At 39.0% G+C, this 21,976-nt stretch overlaps 1 protein-coding gene across 2 annotated transcripts in view; it reads left to right on the plus strand.

Moving 5' to 3' along the window:
- The first annotated feature begins 523 nt into the window (after positions 1-523).
- kirrel1a (kirre like nephrin family adhesion molecule 1a) overlaps positions 524-21,976 on the plus strand; it is a 40,509-nt gene continuing 19,056 nt past the window's right edge. Inside the window, exons 1-2 of one of the 2 annotated variants that reach the window (XM_084405984.1) lie at positions 524-910; positions 20,641-20,790. In XM_084405984.1, coding sequence (XP_084262110.1) covers positions 862-910; positions 20,641-20,790 — 199 coding nt within the window. In that variant the 5' untranslated portion in view covers positions 524-861. The remainder of the gene's footprint in view (positions 911-20,640; positions 20,791-21,976) is intronic. The other variant, XM_084405983.1, reaches the window with a different exon arrangement.

The following is a 21,976-nucleotide window of genomic DNA, read 5'->3' on the forward strand; positions in this document are numbered from 1 at the left end:
TTAAATAAATAGAACATTAAATACATTGTATGTAGCCTACATGTTTATATTATGTTCAGTGTATATTACATGTTTATTTAACCAGGAAAATGTGATAGTTAAGTGTAACTAGGACATGAATTTACATTTTAATAATAAAAAAAAAAAAAAACTGAGGAATTGTAGGCTAATATAGAGTAATATTATTCAGAGATGGTACAAAAACGTTCAACCTCTGTAGCACCAGTAGGCTAATTTGCACAAAAGGTTAACCTACAGAAACGATTGTGATTCGGTGAGTTATTAACCCGGATAGGACAAAGAACATAGAACCTCTTCAAAGCACCTAACGGTCTAAAAGTTACATGGAAAAAAGCTACACCAGTTTTGAACGATTCTTTGATCCGAAATCTAAAAGGAAGTTTCTGATTCATGAGTCAGCGAGTTATTTGACTCGAAAACCGATAGGACAGACCCCGTTCGATTTGTGAGCGAACCGGTTCATCAGAATCACTGAAAAGATTCGGTTCAAGAGAACGTTCATGAATTGGACATCACTGAAAAGAAACAGAAAGGGAGGGAGCAGCTGCTGACACGAGAGAGAGAGAGAGAGAGAGAGAGAGAGAGAGAGAGAGAGAGAGAGAGAGAGAGAGAGAGAGAGAGCGATGAACAAGGAATGTGCCACTAATAAGAAACCGGAGCGTCGTTGAGGACGCAAGAGAGGAGGGCAAAAGAAGGAACGGCTGAAGAAAAACGACCAGAAATGCGTTAAAAAGTATCGAAGGGGGGACAAAAGGGGCAATACACAGCCAGCACGTGAATGGAAGGATTATAATCCACCGTTGGAGGGATTTTGACGTTCCCCATGAGGAGATTTGAACCATGCATGGACTGCTGCTGCTTCTGAGTTTGGCGTTGAGTTTCCACAGAGGTAAGAGACTCGGCTTAATGAACCGCGAGCTGAAAGTTGTGTATGTGTGAGAGTATATGAGAGAGAAATGGGAGAACGGGGGGGAGATGTAGATGTACTGTGGATCTTATAGCGTTCGTGTCCGTCCGGTCATCAAGGTGCAACGTGACCTTTGCGTTCCACGCGCAAAGTTAACGGTGATGTCGTTCGTTCGATCCCTCTATGACGTGATGACTGAAAACTCTGCCAGTGCGGAACACTGAAGAACGGCGGTCGCTCCCGTCAAACATGTTCTCGTCATGAGAATACAAAGTAGACGAGAGGTTTGAGGACGCGCGCACATGCACACGCACATGCACACGCGCACGCACGCAGGGGTTCTTTGACAGACTCCCGCATAAAGAAACGCACCACTTCGTTTTCTTTCCTCGGGCTCCTGTAGGTAATTCAGCACCTGCGCATCATGTCTGACACTCACAGTCAAGCACGTTTCATCACAGAATGTTCCCTGCATATCGCATGGCCAATTAATGTTTTGCATTGTGCAAATCCAGGTGCGCCTGAATTAATGTATCCAGCGAGTTGCTAGGCGACAGCACAGAGCTCTACCTGTTAGATTACAGCATCTTTTCCCGTGATCGCGCCTATGCGGACACCCTCCCTATTGTCACACACTGTGCATGTGTGTGTGAGAGGGAGAGAGCAGGTACATAGCACTCCATCATAGGTGAGGGGCGTGTTTTTGTCCCAGGAAGGTAACGAATGATGTAACCCATTCTCATAAGGTCCAGAATCAAAGCAGAAACATGCATATTCATCGAGAAATACCTTTTGAAGACAGGTTCAGGTGCTTTGAACGTCAGCATGCGACAAGATCTGGGGAGATTTGTCTTCCAGGGATACAGACACGGCTTTGTTCTGCATCACACAATGTTTAAAGCCATTATAAAATGAAGAAGAACGCAGAATGACTCACTAGAATGAATGAAAGGTACAATGTGCATTACAGGTAGCAACGCAATAAAGGGATAGTTCAAACTGTAATGACTTTTCTAAGGTTAGCAGAGACAATAGTGATGACCTCACAACAATACAGCCATTGTCCTTCTAATAACTGTTCAATGATACTGTACGCAGTGTAGTAATATAGGTCAAGATTAAGCACACATTGTGAAGCATAGTAACCTGCTGAATAGACTGAAGTGAGAACGACTCCATCTGCACTTACTGTAACGGTGCACTCAATGTTCGTAATGCATTCGAAATTAGACCAAGTTGCAGATTCTGTCCAGGTAATATGTGGATAATTTAATTTTTTGTTACTCTAGCAGTGAATTTTTCCCTGTGGTTTGTCAGGCATTCTTAAACGTCTGGTGTTTGTTATTTTTGTGCATATTGCGCACTCGTGTTTAATGAAGAGGTCTATAATTTGTACAGTGAAAAGCCGTTGCAATGTGAGTTTAAGCATCGGGCCCATTCCATCATAGCAGCCAGGAGTCTTTCAGAAGCAATACCTCAAATAAAACATTCAGCAGTCGCATGAATCACTCTGTGGCATGTCCTGTAATTTAACCTTCTACAAACAAAGAACTTTTTTAATCTACATCATACTTTGATATTGTGTTTTTACTATGCAGGATTTATACAAAATGTTCTCTAGATTATTACAAATCTTTGTCTTTAAAGAATCCTAATGCACCACAGCATCATATCAACAAGGTGATCAAGTGCATTTGTGCAGTGTCAGCACGATTTCCTGTTGTATCGGTATTTCTTATGGTTAAAGTGTCCCTGTTATACTTTTTTTAAAGCAGTGTGTAATATAGCTGTTTGTGAATGTAAAAAGTCTATGAATGTATAAATTATAATAAAGTTATTGTCTCCTAAAAGAAACAATCGATTCTGAACTGCTGAAACGAAGTCATTAGCAATTCCAGTCTCACTTCCGGTTACAAACCTACATAACTAAGAAAAAAAATTGCATAATACCCATGAACAATGTCTACTTTTCCCCACCCACAAAGACTGTTTTCAGTGCTGTGAATCCACTTTGATGCACTTCAAAATGAAGACTCGGATTGATATGGAAAAACTGACTCCATCGTTACTGTTCGTATCGCTGCGTATGAAGTGCTGAGGAAGATCCGGAGCTGAAGTTCAGATATGGTAATGGGCGTTTCGCTTCCGACACACGCTCTGTAAGCGGTAGACCAATCATCACAACAGACTGGACCATCTGACCAATCAGAGAAAAGTAGACCAATCACAACAGACTGGCCGTCTGACCAATCAGAGCAGAGTAGACCAATCACAACAGACTGGCGTCTGACCAATCAGAGCAGAGTAGACCAATCACAACAGACTGGCGTCTGACCAATCAGAGCAGAGTAGACCAATCACAACAGACTGGGCCGTCTGATCAATCAGAGCAGAGTAGACCAATCACAACAGACTGGCGTCTGACCAATCAGAGCAGAGTAGACCAATCACAACAGACTGGCGTCTGACCAATCAGAGCAGAGTAGACCAATCACAACAGACTGGCGTCTGACCAATCAGAGCAGAGTAGACCAATCACAACAGACTGGGCCGTCTGACCAATCAGAGCAGAATTCAAACAAATTGGTTTTAGACTCTATAAATGAGGTGATGTGCAATGTATATTATGAGAAAATGAAAGTGTTTTTTGAACTTGGATGTATGTAAACCTATTGTAGGAGACCTCCAAAACAAAATTAAGAACCTTTAAAATAGCATAATAGGGGCAGTTTAAGCTATATGTTGATACATCGCTTTACAACAAAATCAACAAAAAGAGTTTTTGTCAAGTAAAAATAAAAAAAGCTACTTTATTTTCTTCCACGCATTACCTTATAGAGCTGTGGAATAATAGGCAGAAGAAGATATTCAATTCCTGTTCATGGATATCTGTGTTCGTGCTGAGTTGAGTTCCATCTCTAATCAAACTCACCTGAACCAGATAATTACTGTGTTCCGGTTCACATGTAAATCACAGGCAGGTGTGTATGAGCAGGGTTAGAACTGAAGGTAGATCTCAGTGAACACACCTGCTCTGTGTGTAATGATAGCTCACAGAGCGTTTCATTTACTGTCCCCCATGTTGTTCCAAACCCATGTGCTGTTTTTGTCCATTGAACACTTAAGGAGGATTTTTAAAGAATCTTCATGCAACGGGATCTATCGAGCCCCCAAAACACCATAAACAAACCAGAAATGTAGTTTGCGAGACTTGTGTGCTCTTCTCCAAATTTTAGAGCCATGTGATAGTTCAACCTAAATTGGAGATTGAAATTTTGGTTTCGCTCTTGCATATTCAACCAATGACTCTTTGTGTCAGTGTTGATTCACCTTTTTTTGTTTCTGAACACAAATTTCTTCTGCAGAGGGGAAGAGTCAAATAACTTTCAGCCTCACGGCTTCTCCGGAACATACAAGAAGATATTTTGAGATTTGATTATAACTTTTTTTGTCCGTTAAGTGGAATTCATATTGGTTATCAGCATTCTTCAAACTATCCTCTTTTAGGTTTTGAACAACATGAGGGTGAGTAAATGATGGCAGAATTAAAAATTTTGGATGAACTTAAAGAAAAGATCAGATTGAGGAATTGGTTTGTGGTCTTTACCTGTTTGTTATAGAAGGGTATTTATTTCTGGTGCATTTAATGTAATAATGGAAATCGCTGTGCTTGGCTATTTTGAGAATCCTGGCATGGTTTTTAAAATAAATAAATGTACTTTTTACCTTTGAACCTTTAAGGCTAAAAACCTTACTGTTTTTTTTCACGCATCTGTCAATTTTAAGATTTTGGCTTTTCATAGTGTTTTTTTTCTGACTAGTTGAAAGAAAACATCCAAAATACATTTTAGTTTTAAATGTATGCAAATTAGTGCATATTTAGTTAGATAATGCCTCATTTGCATATTTAAATGTAACATTTCAGAAAACTTGTAGTACATTTTTTTGCACATCATGATGTAATCAATCAACTGGGGAAGTATGGTGATCTATTAGCTAATGATTATTTTTGACCCTGGTCACCTGGGGTGTCTTGCCTTAAAAATGGACATCAAGAGCCATTAGTGTTCACCCCCTAAGAAATGCGTATGATCAGGGTCACGTAAACCTGAAACCAACCAAATAATGTATGGCGTCCATTAAGTCAACATGCAATTCTATTTCACCCTATATATTTTCTAAATGCAAGTTATTGAACTTTTTGTGAATGATTCATCCATGCACGTTTAATTTTTAAAATTAGTTTTGACCTTTTTTTTTTCAACCAGGATGACGACAGACTTCTCTCTGGTGACAAATGCCGGGCTTGTCCAATCATTTAGTCCGCTTAAACCCTGCACCTCCACACACCAAGTCCCTAGCCTACTTTTTTTCCCCTCGATAATCTGTTTTACTTGAACATGCGTCACGTTGCAGAGGAACAGATCTGTCCCTACTTCTGTTTCATCACGGCATTGAGACCGATTAGTCAATTAATCGCTCAGGCAACCCAGTGGACTAGTGGATTTAGAAAATACGTAGTTTTAGTCTGGAGGTAAGTTTGTACGAGAAGATGGCCCTGGGGACAGGTGGGTGAAGTTGAGGCACTGAATTGACAAAGATTTGAGTTTTCTTTTTGTTGTGGATGGGTGAAGGGGGGACCAGAGGGGGGTGTGCTTTAGGCCAGAGGGAGAGAAAGGCATTATTACTCATGCTCGACTGCTCTCATAGAAGAGGCTGCTCACACCCTCTCTCTTTCTCTTGCTTCCAATGAATGTGAGGGGGGAAAAGTTCAAAGGCCCGGCTTAGACGAGGATCTTTGAACCCCCCTCGCCTCTTTTAGGGGCTCCCACATCCCATCTCATTGAAACGATTTTGAACATGCCATGTTTCCCTTCAGATGAACAGCCTTCCATTCATCCACATTGTGTTTTTTTTTTTTTTTTTTTTTTTGTCAGCGTTAGCCGTTACTTTGTCATGTTTAAAAGAATAGCTTAACCAAATATGAAAATTCCTCCATCGTGTACTCTCATGTCATAATCTTTCTTCTGTAGAACACTAAAGGGACATTTTGAAGAATGCACCAGCCATTTTTTCCACATACAACCACAAAGAATCGCAACTGGAGCTTTCAAGCTTCAAAAACCACCATGAAATATCATAAAAGTTGTCCATACGACTTGTGTGAGAGAAGTCGTTTATTCTTTATCTAGTCAGTTCTTTTCAATTAATCAGTTGATCCGGTTCACAAAACTCAGATGAATGTTAACGAATTGGAATGATTCAGATCTCGAGTTCAACTCGTGCATTTAAAAAGTTAGATGTCAGTCGGAATGCATGAGACTTTTATGATGCTTTTACAGTGTTTTTGCTTTCTTATTAAAGTTTGAAAGCTCCAGTTCCCTGTCTGTATGGACAAAAGCCAACCCTAACATTCTTCAAAATATCACCTTTTGACTTTCACAAAATAAAGTCATACCCGTTTGCAGCGACATGTTGTAATTAATGTCCGAATGTCTGAACTATCCCTTTAAAATGTGCCTTAGCTCCTGCATTGCACATCTTTCTTTCTTTCTTTCTTTCCAGAAATGGTTTTGTCGAGTGGCCCCTTGTTCTGGCCCTCGCTCTGCTTTTCATTCTTTTGTCGTTCCTCACTCCCTCAGTCTTCTCATTTTTCCCTTCTCCCTCTTTCCATCCCCCAGTTCGTTTTCCCCCTTCCCTCTTTCTAATAAGTTCCAGATGTGTTTCTTGCATTCCTGTAGTCAGAGGAGAGGGGGAGGGGTCACGGAATAGGAGAGGGAAACAGGGACAGATGAAAAAAAAAGAGAGGGAGAAAGAGAGAGAGAGAGAGAGAGAGAGAGAGATGGAGAAGCACATGAATTAAAAGAGAGCGCATGATGAAGAGGCCACTCTGTACTCTAGACCCTGATGAGATTCTCCTCTGTTGTGTGTGTGTGTGTGTGTGTGTGTGGGGAGTTTTTCAGACATCCCCTCCCCCACTGCAATGGAATGTGGCTGATGATGATGGTGATGTCATTTCTCGTTCTCTGAAGTTTTCAAATCAGGGAGGGCTGATCGACGAGTTCGGCCAATCAGCCGATTCGCAATAAAAGCCATTCACAGTTGGGGAGACAGCGAGGCGTTCTGCATCAAAAAGCATTATTACCGGTCACCCAGTGAGGTTGTGGACCAAAATGTAGAGCTGTTAAAATGCTAGCTGTTCCGGTGCTGACTCAATACAAAGATGCATTGTGAAGTCAATGGGAAACCAAAATGGACCCTTTGACTTTACTAACATATGTTGCTGGGCTTATTGAGGAGCATTCATTAGTGCAAGTTAATACAAAAAGTTTACACTTTTTCAATAACGTTCAATAAATGCAACAATGAGCAATACTTTTACGTTTTTTTTAAGTTTTTTTTTTTAAGTAAGGCTAATGTTATACATTTACTGTTGTTCATTGTTAGCTCATGTTTTTTCACAATACATTAATAGGCCTATTAATTGAATTTAAAATGTTAGATATGTTTGCGGTAGTGTGAATGTATAAATTAGCATTAATCTAGATTATTAAATGCTATAAAAGTCCCCCTGTGGTGAAAATCAGGCTTTTAATGTTGTTTATATGTCTATGTGGTGTTTTTAATATGCTTTAAGACAAATCATGTGCAAATTCACAAGTCAACACCATTGCTGAGTATTTTCTCCTTAAAACTGCAGTGAACCAAAGACAGTCTCAAAAACACGGTTTGAAATCGCTGGTGTTTCTGACGTCACAAACTACCTTGTAACCAATCGGGTCAACGTGTGATCGTCAACGAGTGAATAGCTGGTGTGAGTGAGTGGAGGCGGGGCTAGTTTGCATATTCATAGAACCGCGTGTACTAAATGAGGCAAGGGTGCAGAATTACGTTCAAGCAATTTTAAGGCAGGATGAATTTTTTTTTGAAGGAAGAAACTTTTAAATGTGTAATTTTGGTGATCAAAGATGAGTTTTAAGGGATAAAATTATTGACTACAGGGGGACTTTAACAAACTGAATCCTACAACCGCTTGTCTCCATTCTGGTTTGTGACTTCCACTTTTCTCGATCCAATCAATAGAGAGCAACGGTCAAGTGTGGGTATCTGCGGGTCGGAGTAATGTGCCGAAAGATCTATATGAATTACTTCAGGGTGTAAAGTTTGTCGTTTGGTCCTATTTTCAAGTACTATTTTGCTTCGAATCAAAGTTTGTAATGTTGTGATTCACCCTAAGAGTTGGTTGGTTTGGTCCTTTGCTTATAACTCTAACATTTAAAAAATTTTGGGGAAAGATACTTGTAACCAAGTCCATTGTAACGCTCTATCGCCAATAGATAAAATAAAGTCCTGCCTTAATTTTTAGTTGAATATAAAATTTGTTAAAAAGTCTTGTAAATTTCCAGACATTTTCACGAAACTTTCCTTGGGAAGTTAAGCTGGGGAATTTGGGAAATATTCCAAGTTGGAAACTTAACGGGAATGAATGGGGTAATTTATAATTATAATTTATAATGGGGTCATTTTTTACTTTAATCGATTCTTTCATTTAACAACAAAAAAGCATGAATGTTGAATAAAATAAACATATTCCATATGATCCCAAAAGGAAGTAGTTTGTTGTGTGCATGTGATTGAGGAATGTGCAGGGTAGAAATTCAGCTGAATTTGCATTAAATCTGGTTGTTTTAACCAAGATAATGCTGCAAGATGGTTTTAATTTTATACATTTAAGTTCCCTGTTATATGCTAACATGCAATTTTACACATGTTCAGTTTATTCCCATTAATTCCCATATATTCTCATTAATTTCCATGGAAAGTTTCCAACATTGAAATTTCCCAAAACTTTGCAACCCTTCTTGTAAATGCATTTTATTTTTTATTTCAGAATAACACTGAAGTACAGTAAAATGGTTTGTGACCGGCATTTTCACGTTGACTTGAAGCTACCGATGAATGCATTAAGAGCGTGTAAACATCAATCAGACATTATGACTCTTGGCTAGTTACTCATCAGCATAGCTCGGCTTTAGATCGGCATTGAAGGAGATTCCCACAGTTGAGTGCAGCGCTTGCTTTTTAATGACAAGTCTTTTCCATTCTTTTGCATCAAAGTACGTCAAAGTCATAAAATAAAAGGCATATGATGAAACAGCTTCTGAGAGCGAGCTTAATGTCAGTTTGTGCGTGTTTCCTCATATGCATTCACACACACACACACAAACCACATCTGGCATTCTCAGCCTCTTGATATTTGTTTGGAAAGCCAAATATTTAGAGCATTGAAAGGACGTCTGTGAGGTATTAGGTAATACTTCAAGCCTCGGCCTATTGGAAGTGGACAGTCCTTCCAAGCATTAGCATAGCACTCTGCTGATGACCCTTGAGGTTGCCATGGTCACTGTATGTAATATTATGTCAATGTTCCCACAGTAGCCATGGCAACAATAGCCCTGAATGCGATTCACGCAAATAAATAATGTTAAAATCTAGCTCTATAAATCCTGCAGAAGATGAGAAGCGGCGGCCGGGAAAGGAGTGAAGGGGGGGGGGGGGGGGAGTAGAAACCAGCGAGAAATAATTTTCCTTCCCTTTTATTTCAAATAGATCGGTTTCTATAGCAACTCTGGGCTGCACGGATCGAGGGACAAAGAACGAGAAGGAGAGGAACGAGGGATGGAGGGGGAGAAAAGGATGAGGAGAGAGAGAGAGGTGTGAAGAGGAAGATGAGAATGAGAGAGTGACACAGGGAAAGAGGTGTTTCTCCTCACTGTCAGGAATGGCAAGGGCGAATCTAGAGAAGCAAAGCGGGAAGATGATGAAGGGACAGCGTCGGATGAGGCTGCGGACAAATGAGAGACGACAGGGGGAAATGTTGACGACGGAGAGGGACACTATATATACACTGTTAGCTAGTACAAACAGGCTGCCTGAGTGATTTAGGTTATCCTTGACCAATGAACATTAGGAAAGGAACATTAATTGTTTAAAAAAGCAAACCACATGTACATGCATACACATTCATTCTCATTTTTAATCTCAAAAACATTGGGGAATTGTTAGGGATTAGGAATTTTGGCTGATTCCGATACTGATACAGATGTAACTTTTGTCATTAAAAATAGATTTGTTTTGATCATGTTTTAAATGAGTTCAAAAACGCATGTATACTAGCTATAGTTTATTGCTGCATCATCAAATCATCTACACTTAACACTGATTGGATCCATTTAAAATTTAACCGGCCAACATAAATACATGAACAGAACAAAGATGCATATGAAATAAACAGTGCTTTTTCACATAGGTCTAACAGTAGTTTTCAGGTACAGAAATTGAATAATGTAATCAAATGTAACATAACACTGTTGTATATAATTCCTATTAAACTTCCAACACATTTGCGATCGCACGTACTCGGTGAATTGGGAGTGGCGGTGTTGAGCGCGCATTTTACAAAATAAGACTGTTGTGAAACAAATCCTCCGCCATGGTCTTGTCATTCTTCTCGCCTAAAGGCCCTTTCACACCGGAAGCGTAACGAAAAAGCGAAACGGAAATGCGAATAGTTCGCGTCAAAACCATTCACATCAGTCGCAACGCAAATTTGCGATGTCTGTGACGTTCAGAGCTTCAACATTCCAAAACTTTCGCGCCGATTGATTTGATTGGCTGAAGCCTTTTCTGTCGCCGCAAAAGTAAAAAAAAATCGACATCAAAGCGAAAAAAATAAAAGTCGTTTTTTCGCCGCAGCACATTCGCGTTCGGTGTGGAAGCACTCATTACACAAACAGCTGATCAAAAACTAAAACCATCGTACGAATTATTCGTGCGTCAAAATCGCGTCCAGTGTGAAAGGACCACTCTCGTCACGCGATCAGTGAACTGTGATTCCTTCTGTTGCAACTCTGTAGCTCATGCTGACGTTTAGAATAGCCTACAATTGAAGCGACCGTTATCCAACTGAATTAAATAAAAAATCTCTATAAATTATCTCTATACAAAAAGCAATTCTATGCTAATTTCATCCTCACGCTTCGTCATGGCGATATCGCGAGACGGCTTTTCACCTCGACGAGAAATCTCGTCACATTTTAATATCGCGAGATCTCGTGGCGCCGTCTAAAACGTAGCTTTCCCGCCGAACAGGTGTCACACTAATCTCACAGTGGGTACCAAATTTAGTTATTTTTTACATCTTCTTGCGCTTAAATATTAAATTGGCAAGGCTTAAAAGCACAAGATGAAGATGCAGCACTGGCCGATCGGGACAGTGACAGTTTCGTTAACTGTTGGGTTATGACGTAAAAACGTTGGATTATGCAACATACATTATACAACTATATAGCCTTTTTCATGCTATGGCTGATATACAGATGGTTTTAAATTCAACAAAAATGCATGCATCAGTGCATCTCAAGTAATTGTTTAACAGGACATTTAACTGTTTAAATGTTAAAAAAGCACATAAGTGAACCACAAACATGCATGCAAACACACACATGCACATTCCTGCAAACGAGGAAAAAACTTTTGGGGTAGTTTTTTGCATACGTCAGCTGTTGCTATGGTGACGCTACACTATGAGCCAGTGAAAGTGCCCGATTGGTTGGAGTAGCAGGGGATGAAAAAAGGCATGGAGAGAGGGGTTACGACAGAGGATGCATTAAAAAATGGACAGACGTAAGGATTACGACAGCTTTATGTACACTAATAAATAATATGATGCTAATTTATCAATGGCAGCCACACACAGCGGTTTAACGATGTATGAAATCAGAAATGGACAATAAAATGATTCGAGCATGGGAAGCATTAGAAGTGGCTGTCTGTTCTGTGTCGAGGTGTCAAATGCACTCGGAGTCGTTGTTTCTTCCCCGTTGCTCCAGCACAGGCACCTTGACCGCAGCAGGTGACGTATTCCTGGTCCAGACACACTCCTTTGTTGTCTGAGAGTGGCTAGCGCATGAAGTCACAGAAGTGTCTGGTCCGTTGCGCTGCATGCGCACGGAGGAGTTTTAAAGAACAGCTCTGCTTTTTTTTTTCTTTTTTTTCAGTGCTGATTTTGCTGGTAGTATCTAGGATTTTTACCTCGAAGGGTCCGTTTTGATTAAAGAGTGCCGAGGAAGGTAATGGGGACAGTCTTTTTTTGTCTTAGATTCTCATACGTAATCTCAAAAAACATTACGTAATTGTTTAACTGGTACAAAAAGAATGAAATGCTGGATGAACCAGTAAAATGTGATGGGACACTGAAAATGCTGTTTCCAGATCAGATGCTCCAAAATGTCTTTGTTTTTGCGTAATAAGTGCAAATTAAAACTATGTTTTTTTTTACTTACTTTTGTCTGTACAATATAATAAATAAACCTGCAAAAAAACTATTTTAGTGTTTTTGTCTTGTTTTCCAGTACAAATATCTGAATATTCTTTAATCAATAAATCAAGATACAAGCAAACTATCTGTCTATCTATCTATATATATATATATATATATATATAGAGAGAGAGAGAGAGATAGATAGATAGATATATAAAAAACATTAAGTGAGTTTAAGCTTAAAACAAAGGTGTACTGTGTATTTTTAGCGGCATCTAGTGGTGAGTTTGCGATTTGCAAACAACAGAAGTTACGGTGGCCGACAGGAAAAGATGTCGTCGTCTGAGACAGCAGAGAGTAGCCAGTTAAACAATGAGGTTTCTTTACAAAGATAAATTAAGAATATTATTCAGTAAAACGATATGTTTGCAAATGTTATTGTTACTTGTTCATCATTGTGTCAGTGTTTTATTCGCTGACTTTAGCTAGCTTATTTGCACGAAGAACAAAATAGTGACGAAACGAGTTTGTCCGTTTAGGGCTACTGTATAAAATGGTGGCGCAAAATGGCCCAATGTAATGGGACCCTCGGTGTACAGTATGTAGAAATGGCTCGTTTTAAGGTTATAAAAACATAACAGTTCATTATGTAAGGTACACCACTGAAAACATAGTTATGTATGATATTTCATTTCTGTCAACAGATCCTCCTAAATATTACACAATGCAACTTTAAAACAAATATCTGCCAGTTGGATAAAGGCAGATAAAGGGAAAATAAGTTTATTTTTCCTTCCACATTGTCAGATATTTGCTCTTGTTTTAAGCTTTTTTTTTTTTTTTTTCTCAGACATTAAGACTTAATATCTTATGTCACTTTGCTTCTTAAGGTACCGTATCTTGATTTAGGTTTAGGTATTGGAAAACAAGACAAAAATACTAATCAAGAAAATCTTTCAATATGTCATCTGCAGAGTTCTCTCTGGTTAATGGGAAAGGGGGCGTGGCTTATCCATTTTTATCTCTATTCAATGAAGGGGTTTATATTTAAATGACATCATCTCAGTCTTTGTTGCGCATTTGAATATTTTCATACTATAACGCGCACTCGCGCACGCATCTGAAGGCGTTTCATTGGATCCGGTTATCTTGGAGTGAAAACTGATAATCTTGATGATTTATGTTTGTTGACAGAAGTGAATTTTCTGGTGTGCTGGGTTTGTGATTCGGTGATCCCTTGATGAGAGGCTGTTCTCTCAGGTCGGTCAAGTGGTTCCTGACACGAGTGTGGTGTGTAAGTGTGGTCGGAGTGTGTGTGTGACCACGTCTTTGTGCGGTCAGGATGTTGGCAGTGTGGCATGGACTACTGCTGGTACCCAGGGATCAGTGACTCAAGAAAATCAGGACACTCTAAATTTGTCGCTGCAGCATAACCCACATAATGAAAACTATACAAGCCCTCTCTCGCTCTCTCTCAGGTCCTCTCTCATTAGATGTCTTTTACTCCCAATCCAGCCATGTCTCTTTCTCTCTCTCTCTCTCTCTGTGTTTGTTTTTCTGTCCTCATCCCCCCTGTGTCTTTCTCTCTTCCCCTTTTCCTCTTTCTCCTCTGTCACCCCCTTTTTTTTCTGGATAATTCCTAAATAACAAGCATGCAGTGGGACCTTATAGGAGAGAGCGGGGCTAAATGTCACATGGGAAGTTGTCACAAGGGTTATAGGTCAAAAGTTGTAATGCAAAAGTTGTAACATCTCCACTACGGGCATGTTTTCACAAAAAGGTCAAGCTAAAACCTTTTTTTCTTGGACAATAATAAAGAGGCCACTCTGAGAAATATTCTTCGGTAAAAATAAAAAGTGTGGCAATTTTGATCAGTCTCCTTTTATTTACAGAGACAAACAAAAATGTCATATTCAGAAGATTTCACATTACTTTACACAATGTATTGAATCACTGTTGAGAAATAGAAATTCAGATTCAAATAGATTTTATTAAACTGTAAAGTAATAGTTTGCCCCAAAATTAAAAATCTGTCATCATTTACTCACCCTCACTTTCTTCTGCGGAATACAAAAGATATTTTGAAAAATGTCTGTGTGTTTTTATGTTCGCTGATCAATGTTTATATGTGAATAAAAAGGCTAAATTCAATCTGTTCATCATATAAATCAATCGTGGACTAAACCGCTCAATTCATATGGATTCGTTTTAGGATCGCTTTATGAACTTTTTGAAGCGTCAAAGCGGTAGTTGCGTAGCTGTCAATGGAGGAACAGAAATCTCTCAGACTCCATTAAAAAGATCTTCAATTGTGTTTCGAAAATGAACGAAAGTCTTATGGGTTTGGAACGACATGAGGGTGAATAATTAATGACAAAATTTTCATTTTTGTGTGAACTATCCCTTTAAGTAGGCCAGATTCTGAGTCTTAGCGCAATTTATGAGAAACATTTTGTAAGCTTTTCTAATCGCTGAACATTCAGACACATTTTTGGCAGAGGTTGCGTTATTCAGCCTGAGGGTGGCGCTCTAATAATGTTGATTGACAGACTCTAGTACACACTCACACAGAACTCTATCTTAGAATTGCTTTAATGTAGTAGCCTAGCCTATTTATTGCCTCCAAATGATGTTTTAATTTAGAATATATCGAGCCAACTAGTTACTGACCTGATGCAGACTAATATACACATAGCTGAATCGGATTGATATCATCTTGTCTGGAGCGAGGTTTAGGAAACGTGAAAATAAGCGGGCAGTCTGAAATAATCTGCCCAAATAGACCTTATTCAGAGCAGCGCCATGACAGGTATGAAAGGGAGTCTGTGAGGGATAAATTTACCGTGTTTTCAATGGCACCCGCTGTATAAAGCTCCTATAGATCACTTATAATTTTCTAGAGCTTATTTTTCGTTTGGATTTTTTTGTCCACTGAAATTCCTTGGAAATATATTTTGTACTGTTTCGTCAGAACAATCCAAAAACACATTAAATAACAAACAGTTCAACCCACTGAAGTGATGTATGTCTATCCCTCACAGCCTCGCTTTCATTGCCGTTAAAGATCAAAGATGCCGCTGCTGTGAATAAAGTCTATGGCCCTCAGTTAGAGCGCGCTGCAGTTCCATATTTCACCACAGATTGACATTGGAAAACTGTGGGGCGCTGTAGAGCTGGGGAGGCTCAGGCACACGCTGCCCAGCTAAGGATCATAAATACATGCCATGCGCTAAATTTTTATATATCCTGCGCACTTTACGACCTAAAATAGTCTAGAAAATCAGAATTATAGACAGTTTGAGTGACATTAAACAAGTACAAATTAACCATGAGGAATATCTAGCACTTGAAAAAAGCCTCCCGAATCAGTTCTCGTTTTGGATCTGACAGCTCCTATAGGCTCCAGTGGCCTCATGGGATAGCAAGTGTCCCAGCGGATATTGAATCCGCATATTGTTCATGTGCTGTTTGATGAATGCTACTTTTTGCGTACTGTACACTGGTTTCCCATTTTATGCATGTATTAGATGAACGTACATTTATATGTGCACAAAACGTTTTAGGTACATGGAGGAGGACAATTTCAGCTGAATAATCTTCTATAGAAAGGAGTCATAATAATACACTGCTGCTTTACACGACAGTAAAGTGCATTGTCACATTGGGTTGCATGACCTCCCTGTGATGTAATAATGTTAATGGATATGGATTTTAGCGAAGGCCAAATACTGCCCCGTTGTATAATAACAACAACTATAGTAACTTGAAACTATATTTTCCGTAGGACATGTGATGGAACAACAATGCTAGAATGTTGTGGGTGGTTGTTTACCACAGAGTGATTATGCAGTTGCTTAATTTTTTGCTAGGTGGTTGCTTTACTGGCTCAAGTCAGAAGAGTCCACCCCTAAGTCTCCATGATATTCTGGACCCTTGAGATGGCTCGAGTCACTCTTTCTTGATTTATGATCTATTGTAAATCGTAAATCTAGTCACTTTTGTGAGTGAAGATGTCGTTATTTACTCACCCTTGTGATATTGTGAAAGTGGGAGCATTATCGGCATTATCGTTTTGGACCCCATTGACCTTCATTAAATGGACTGGAACAGTAGAAAAATATTCTTTAAAATATCATAATTTGTGTCCAGAACGGTGATATGTTAGTACTATTATAGCATTTATTAATATTTTGAATTAGCTTTTATTTTAATAGTTTCAGTTTCATATATACAAACTTTTATGTTAGATGTGATTAATCGTTTTGTCAGCATTATTTTTTATATAGTTTTAGTTTAATAGTTTTTGTTTTAGTTAACGATAACAACACTGTACAGAAAAAAAAGAAAGTCGTAAAGGTTTGGAATGACATGAGGGCAAGCAAAAGATGATGAAATTTTCCGTTTTTGTTGAACTATCCCTGTAAGTATGAGATTTATGTGATGATATTAAACGGCAAGCAGAAAAAAAGGAGTTTGGTATGTCAGAGCAACATATTAACTGCATTATCCTACCGAATATATGATGTTTTAATGGTCATTAGAGCATTGTTTCCCCTTGTTGACTTCATTCAATTTCACCCAAAGTGATCACGGATGTTGCACGGGAAGGAGAGCAAACAGACATGGAGAGAAAGAGTGAGGGATAGGGTCATGGGGGGGATGAGTGGGCATATGCCAGTTGTTAAGAAACTGAGAGAGATGGGGACCTACAGAGGAATGCTGGAGGGATGAGAGACGAGAGAGAGGGAGCGAGAGAACAAGAGAGGGCTAGAGGGCTGATATTTAATGTGATAAATGGATTGTGACAGCGTGTCTCCAAACCCCCTCCAACCGGAGAGGAAGACCACAGAAATAGAAGGCAGGGCTGGGGAGAGGAAAATGGATTTAAACAAGAAGGATAGAAAACTGTGCAAAAATGACAAAACGGATCAAAAGTAACGAATGTTCTTGCTAATTTTACTCTGAACTAGATGATGCTATTACTAGGAAATCCTAGTAGAAAAAGTTAAAGGGAAATTCATTTCTGTCATTTACTCACCAGCATGTCATTTCAAACCTGTACGACTTTCTTTCTTTAGTGAGACAAATTCTGAAGGAATTGATCTTTTCCATGCAGTATTAGTGAATGAGATTTTAAGCTTTCAAGCTACCTAAGGGTAATAAAAGTGGTCCATGTGACATGATGTTTGAAGCAGGGTTATTTTAGCCATCATTTAAATACTATTATGGTGTTTTTAATGCTTCTATTTAGCTTTAATTTATTTTTATTTTTCAAGGCAACATTTCTAATTCTTTAATTTTATTTTACGTTTTTGATTTAATATTAATATTTTGTTTTATTTCAGCTTTATTTCAGGTATCAAACAATTTTTAATAGGTTAAGTTTTAGCTAACAATAACAATACTGGTTTGAACTTAATCTTCTAATAATATACACAGCAATATCCCCTAATTTCTCAGAGAGTCTGAAAACGGTTTGTTCGAAGATTCAGGGCCCTATCTTGCACCCAGCGCAATTGACTTTGTACACCGACGCATGTTTCATTCCTATTTTGCACCCGTGCAAAGCGCGCTTTTCCCTCCACAGAAGCACGTCGCTAAACTAGGGAATGAACTTGCGCTCTCTGGGCGGTTCAGCGTAAAAAAGGAGGCGTGTTTTGGCGCAAACGTTCCCTGGTGCTATTTTACTGTTCCATAAAACAATTGCGCCACTGGCCAGAAAAAACCTAGTCTAAAGTCAGTGGCGCGTTGCGCGTTGTTCATTATGCTATTTTAAGGGCGCATGCTTGACCATAATGTATAGAGTGCACAAACGCTCATACACTGTGATTCTCTAATCTACACAGAAGCAGCAGTTTTCATTTTTGCAAATCATATTATTACAAACGATAGATAGATAGATAGATAGATAGATAGATAGATAGATAGATAGATAGATAGATAGATAGATAGATAGATAGATAGATAGATAATTTATTATAAATATAATAATTTATTATAAAAGCATACATCTAGCTTACACATTTACCACATTATTATATGCCTGTTTAGCCGAAGCTAATTTGGGTGTGTTTCTCCCATCCCCAATGTCACTTCTCTCTCTTTTACGGCCGTGACGAGAGCGTTGCTCTCCTCGGCTGTGAACCGCTCTTGACGCGCGCCTGGCAAATCCGCCGTTATAATAGCAATACGCCAAGGAAAAAGTGCGTCTGCTCTTAAAGGGAATGTGAGATGATGCTCTGATTGGTTTATTTCACGTTACGCCCAAACCACACCTATGAATAATGAAGCTACTTCAGACCAACCCCTTTTAGATTTGCGCCCGGCGCAAGAGTCATTTATCCCGCCGGGAAAATAGCAACAGCGCCGAGACCCGCCCACAAAGTTACTTGCGCTTTGCGCTTTGACACTTGCGTTTCAGATCGTTAAAATAGGGCCCTCAGTCTCTTTAAATCCCTCCTTTCCAAAAGTCTACTCTGCTCTGATTGGTCAGATGGTCCATGCCTGTTGTGATTGGTCTACCGCTTTTAGCGTGTTGGAACCAAAATGCCCATTACCATATCTGAATTTCAACTTCGGAGGCTTACACAGCGCTTGATACACAGTAATATTAACAGTAACGATGGCCTCTGTTTTTCCATATAAATTCCTCGTCCTTTTGAAGTGCATCAAAGTGGATTCTCGGAGCTGAAACCAGCGTCGTCTTGACATGAGCAACACGAACCAAACTCTTCCAGGCTCAGCTACAACTAAAGTGTCTGAGGGTCAAAGTTGACATCGTTCACAGGCAGCCAATGAAAACCATAGACTGGCATTATGCAAATGTGTTACATTGTTACATTGGTTTGTAACAAACAGCTATATTACACACTGCATGAAAGGTAATATTCGAAAAAGCATAATAGGGGCACATTTTCGTTTTATTCACTGAAAATCTTGACACTCGCCCTAGTGATTCATAAATAATATTGAGTTTCTGAGTCTAGAGTCCTGAATCAGTTGATCCGGACAACTTTTATGAAACTTTTCTGATTTACTTTGGTGCTTTAGTGTCATTTTTTTATCTTAAAAAAATTCAAAATGAAACCCAAAAATGAAAATTCTGGAGACACACACACACACACACACACACACGCACGCGCTTGTGTGAACTATCCCTTAAGTCTCCATTCCTTATACTGTAGTACATGGAAAAGAAAAAACTAGTACACTTCACAATTTCTCCTTTTGTGTTCTGCAGAAGAAAGAATGTCATGCAGGTTTGCGACAATGTGACGGTGGATAAAAATGATGACAGGACTTTCATTTTTGAAAGGAAGAGAAAAAGTGAACAAGGAAGGTTGCAAACTGCCTTCTGGTGGACCTGGAAAAAGAAAGAAAGAAAGAAAGAAAAAGAGAGAAAGAAAGAAACTAGTACTGAGCGAAGAAAAGAAGAATGCGGGGAAAATATGAGTTGCCCTTACTTAATTTACAACATTCTTGATTTCAGTCCAATTAAAGATCCACAACTCAGGCTCTGAATGAAAGCTTTCATTGTAAGTCAGTTCTTCAAGCTGGAGACTCAGGCTTGTCTGGAGTATCAAATATCCTCCTGTGTGTCAGAGAAAGAGAGCGACTCTGGTGGATACCATGTTTTGCGGGTGAAGAAATGTGTCTGGAATTTGGTATCAAGGGACACGTTCCTTCTTCCAAAAACCCACATTGACTTACTCAGAAGATTGATTGTAAGAGTGAAATTGCTCAGTAGATGCAGGCGTAATGCTGCGTTTCAGTCATTGAGATTGTTGCTTGTTTTAGTCAGTCATATGAACTTTTCTTAATGTCAGGTTTTATTCATTTAATAATTTCCGTCATCAATTACTTACCCTAATATCATTACAAGACCCCCTGTTTCACAAGGCTTAAGTCTAGTCTCAAACTAAAATGCATGTTTGAGTTGTCTAAACTGAAAGCAACTTGCACTGATATATCCTAAAAAGATGCACACCAGTAATGTTTTTTTTTTCTAAGGCACATTTACAAAAGCTACATAAATGTCCTAATATTGAACTAAGACCTAATCCTGCCTTAATCTAAACCCTGTCTGCAGGGCTGGGCTGAATAGATATGTAAATGATAAAAATATGATTAAGAAATTTCGTTTTTGTGTGAACGTTTCCTGTAATATATTCTCCAACACAACTTATCATCCTGATATAATCTCTGCCAGTTTTATTAACATAATCGAATACTTTTTACATACAGTATATTGTTGCATTTTAACTTGCGCTGCATCAAACACATGAAGTAAACTGAACTAGAGCCTCAGTTCTTTCAGTAATTGCACTGTTATACAAACACTCATAACATGTTAATATTTGTAATAATAATTGTGGCTGTTGTGTTTCAGTGCGGACGGCGCGGTTCTCTCAGGAGCCTGCAGACCAGTCAGTGGTTCTGGGCCAGAGGGTGGTCCTGTCCTGCGTGGTCTTCAACTATTCGGGCATTGTGCAGTGGACCAAGGATGGACTGGCCTTAGGCATCGGAGAAGACCTCCGGGGTCAGTGATACATAGCGCTCTTTCATTCTTTCTTTCTTTCTTTGGCCTTTCATAAGTCTAAAGATTTTTCTAGTCGAATAGTAGTTGTTCATTTAAGCCATTAGTCGACTAAAGGCATGTTTATATTAATTTTATTACTTTAATACTGAGGACAATACTAAACCATAATGAGCGTTTAATATATATGGGCGTAATATATGCCTATTCCACTCTCAAGCGCACACATAAAGCTTGCTGGCAGAAGTAATGATTATGAATGTATCGGAAAAAAACAGCAAGAAGACATTTCAGTTGTTTATTAATAAACTAGTGTTTTCTGAGTCAGTGTCGGCTGCAAAGATGAATTTGACGATGCTGACTCGCCATCTCCGCAGTAAAGTGCTTTTAGAGAAAAATGCAACTTTCATACGGATTACATAATCAGAGAGCTTTCGATTCTAATTGGTTCATTTAAAAGTAGACATTTCAAGCTTTCTATAGATATATTTCTGATGTCTGTGAGGCAAGTAGCCTGTATACGCTGGAGATAAAGTTCATTTTTGTGACGCTGTCCAGTTCACTGAGACAGAGACGGCAGAAAGCACTTCTGTTTGTTTTCTGTATTTTACAAAAGCACAACATTTTGTCGTTATTGTGAGTTTACACAAATAAAAGTAGACACTTTACGGTTTCAAAAATGCAAGTGATCGCACCGGCGCCTCCATGTCATGCAGTGCTAATACTTCAGCTTCCACACTCCACACAAACACTTATAATAATAATAATAGTGTACATTTATCTAGGTTAACGTTAGCGTGAGCGGCCATGTAAAGTTGCTACTACTTGTTTCAAATGATGAGCTATATTTGAGGTTGATGGATGATCGGCAAACGTTTGGATTTCCTTGCCAACATACTATAATAACCACAAGGACCCGCCGCTAACCATCTGTCCCTCTCGGACTGCGTGACCTCGCCACTTCCTGTGGAGTTGTTTTATTTTCTGCAACTAACTGACTAATGAAATTTTGGTCAACTAAGGGCCCGTTTACACAACACCGTTTTCAACTAAAAACAGAAAACGTATGCGTTTTGTCCATTCATTTACACGACAACAACGTTTTGGGAGCATTTTTAAAAACGGGTTTCAAAGTGCACGTTTTTGAAAATGATACCATTATTGTCTCCGTGTAAACTACAAAAACATG

This window comes from Rutilus rutilus, assembly GCF_951802725.1.
Source record: "Rutilus rutilus genome assembly, chromosome: 3".
NCBI classification, from domain to species: Eukaryota; Metazoa; Chordata; class Actinopteri; order Cypriniformes; family Leuciscidae; genus Rutilus; species Rutilus rutilus.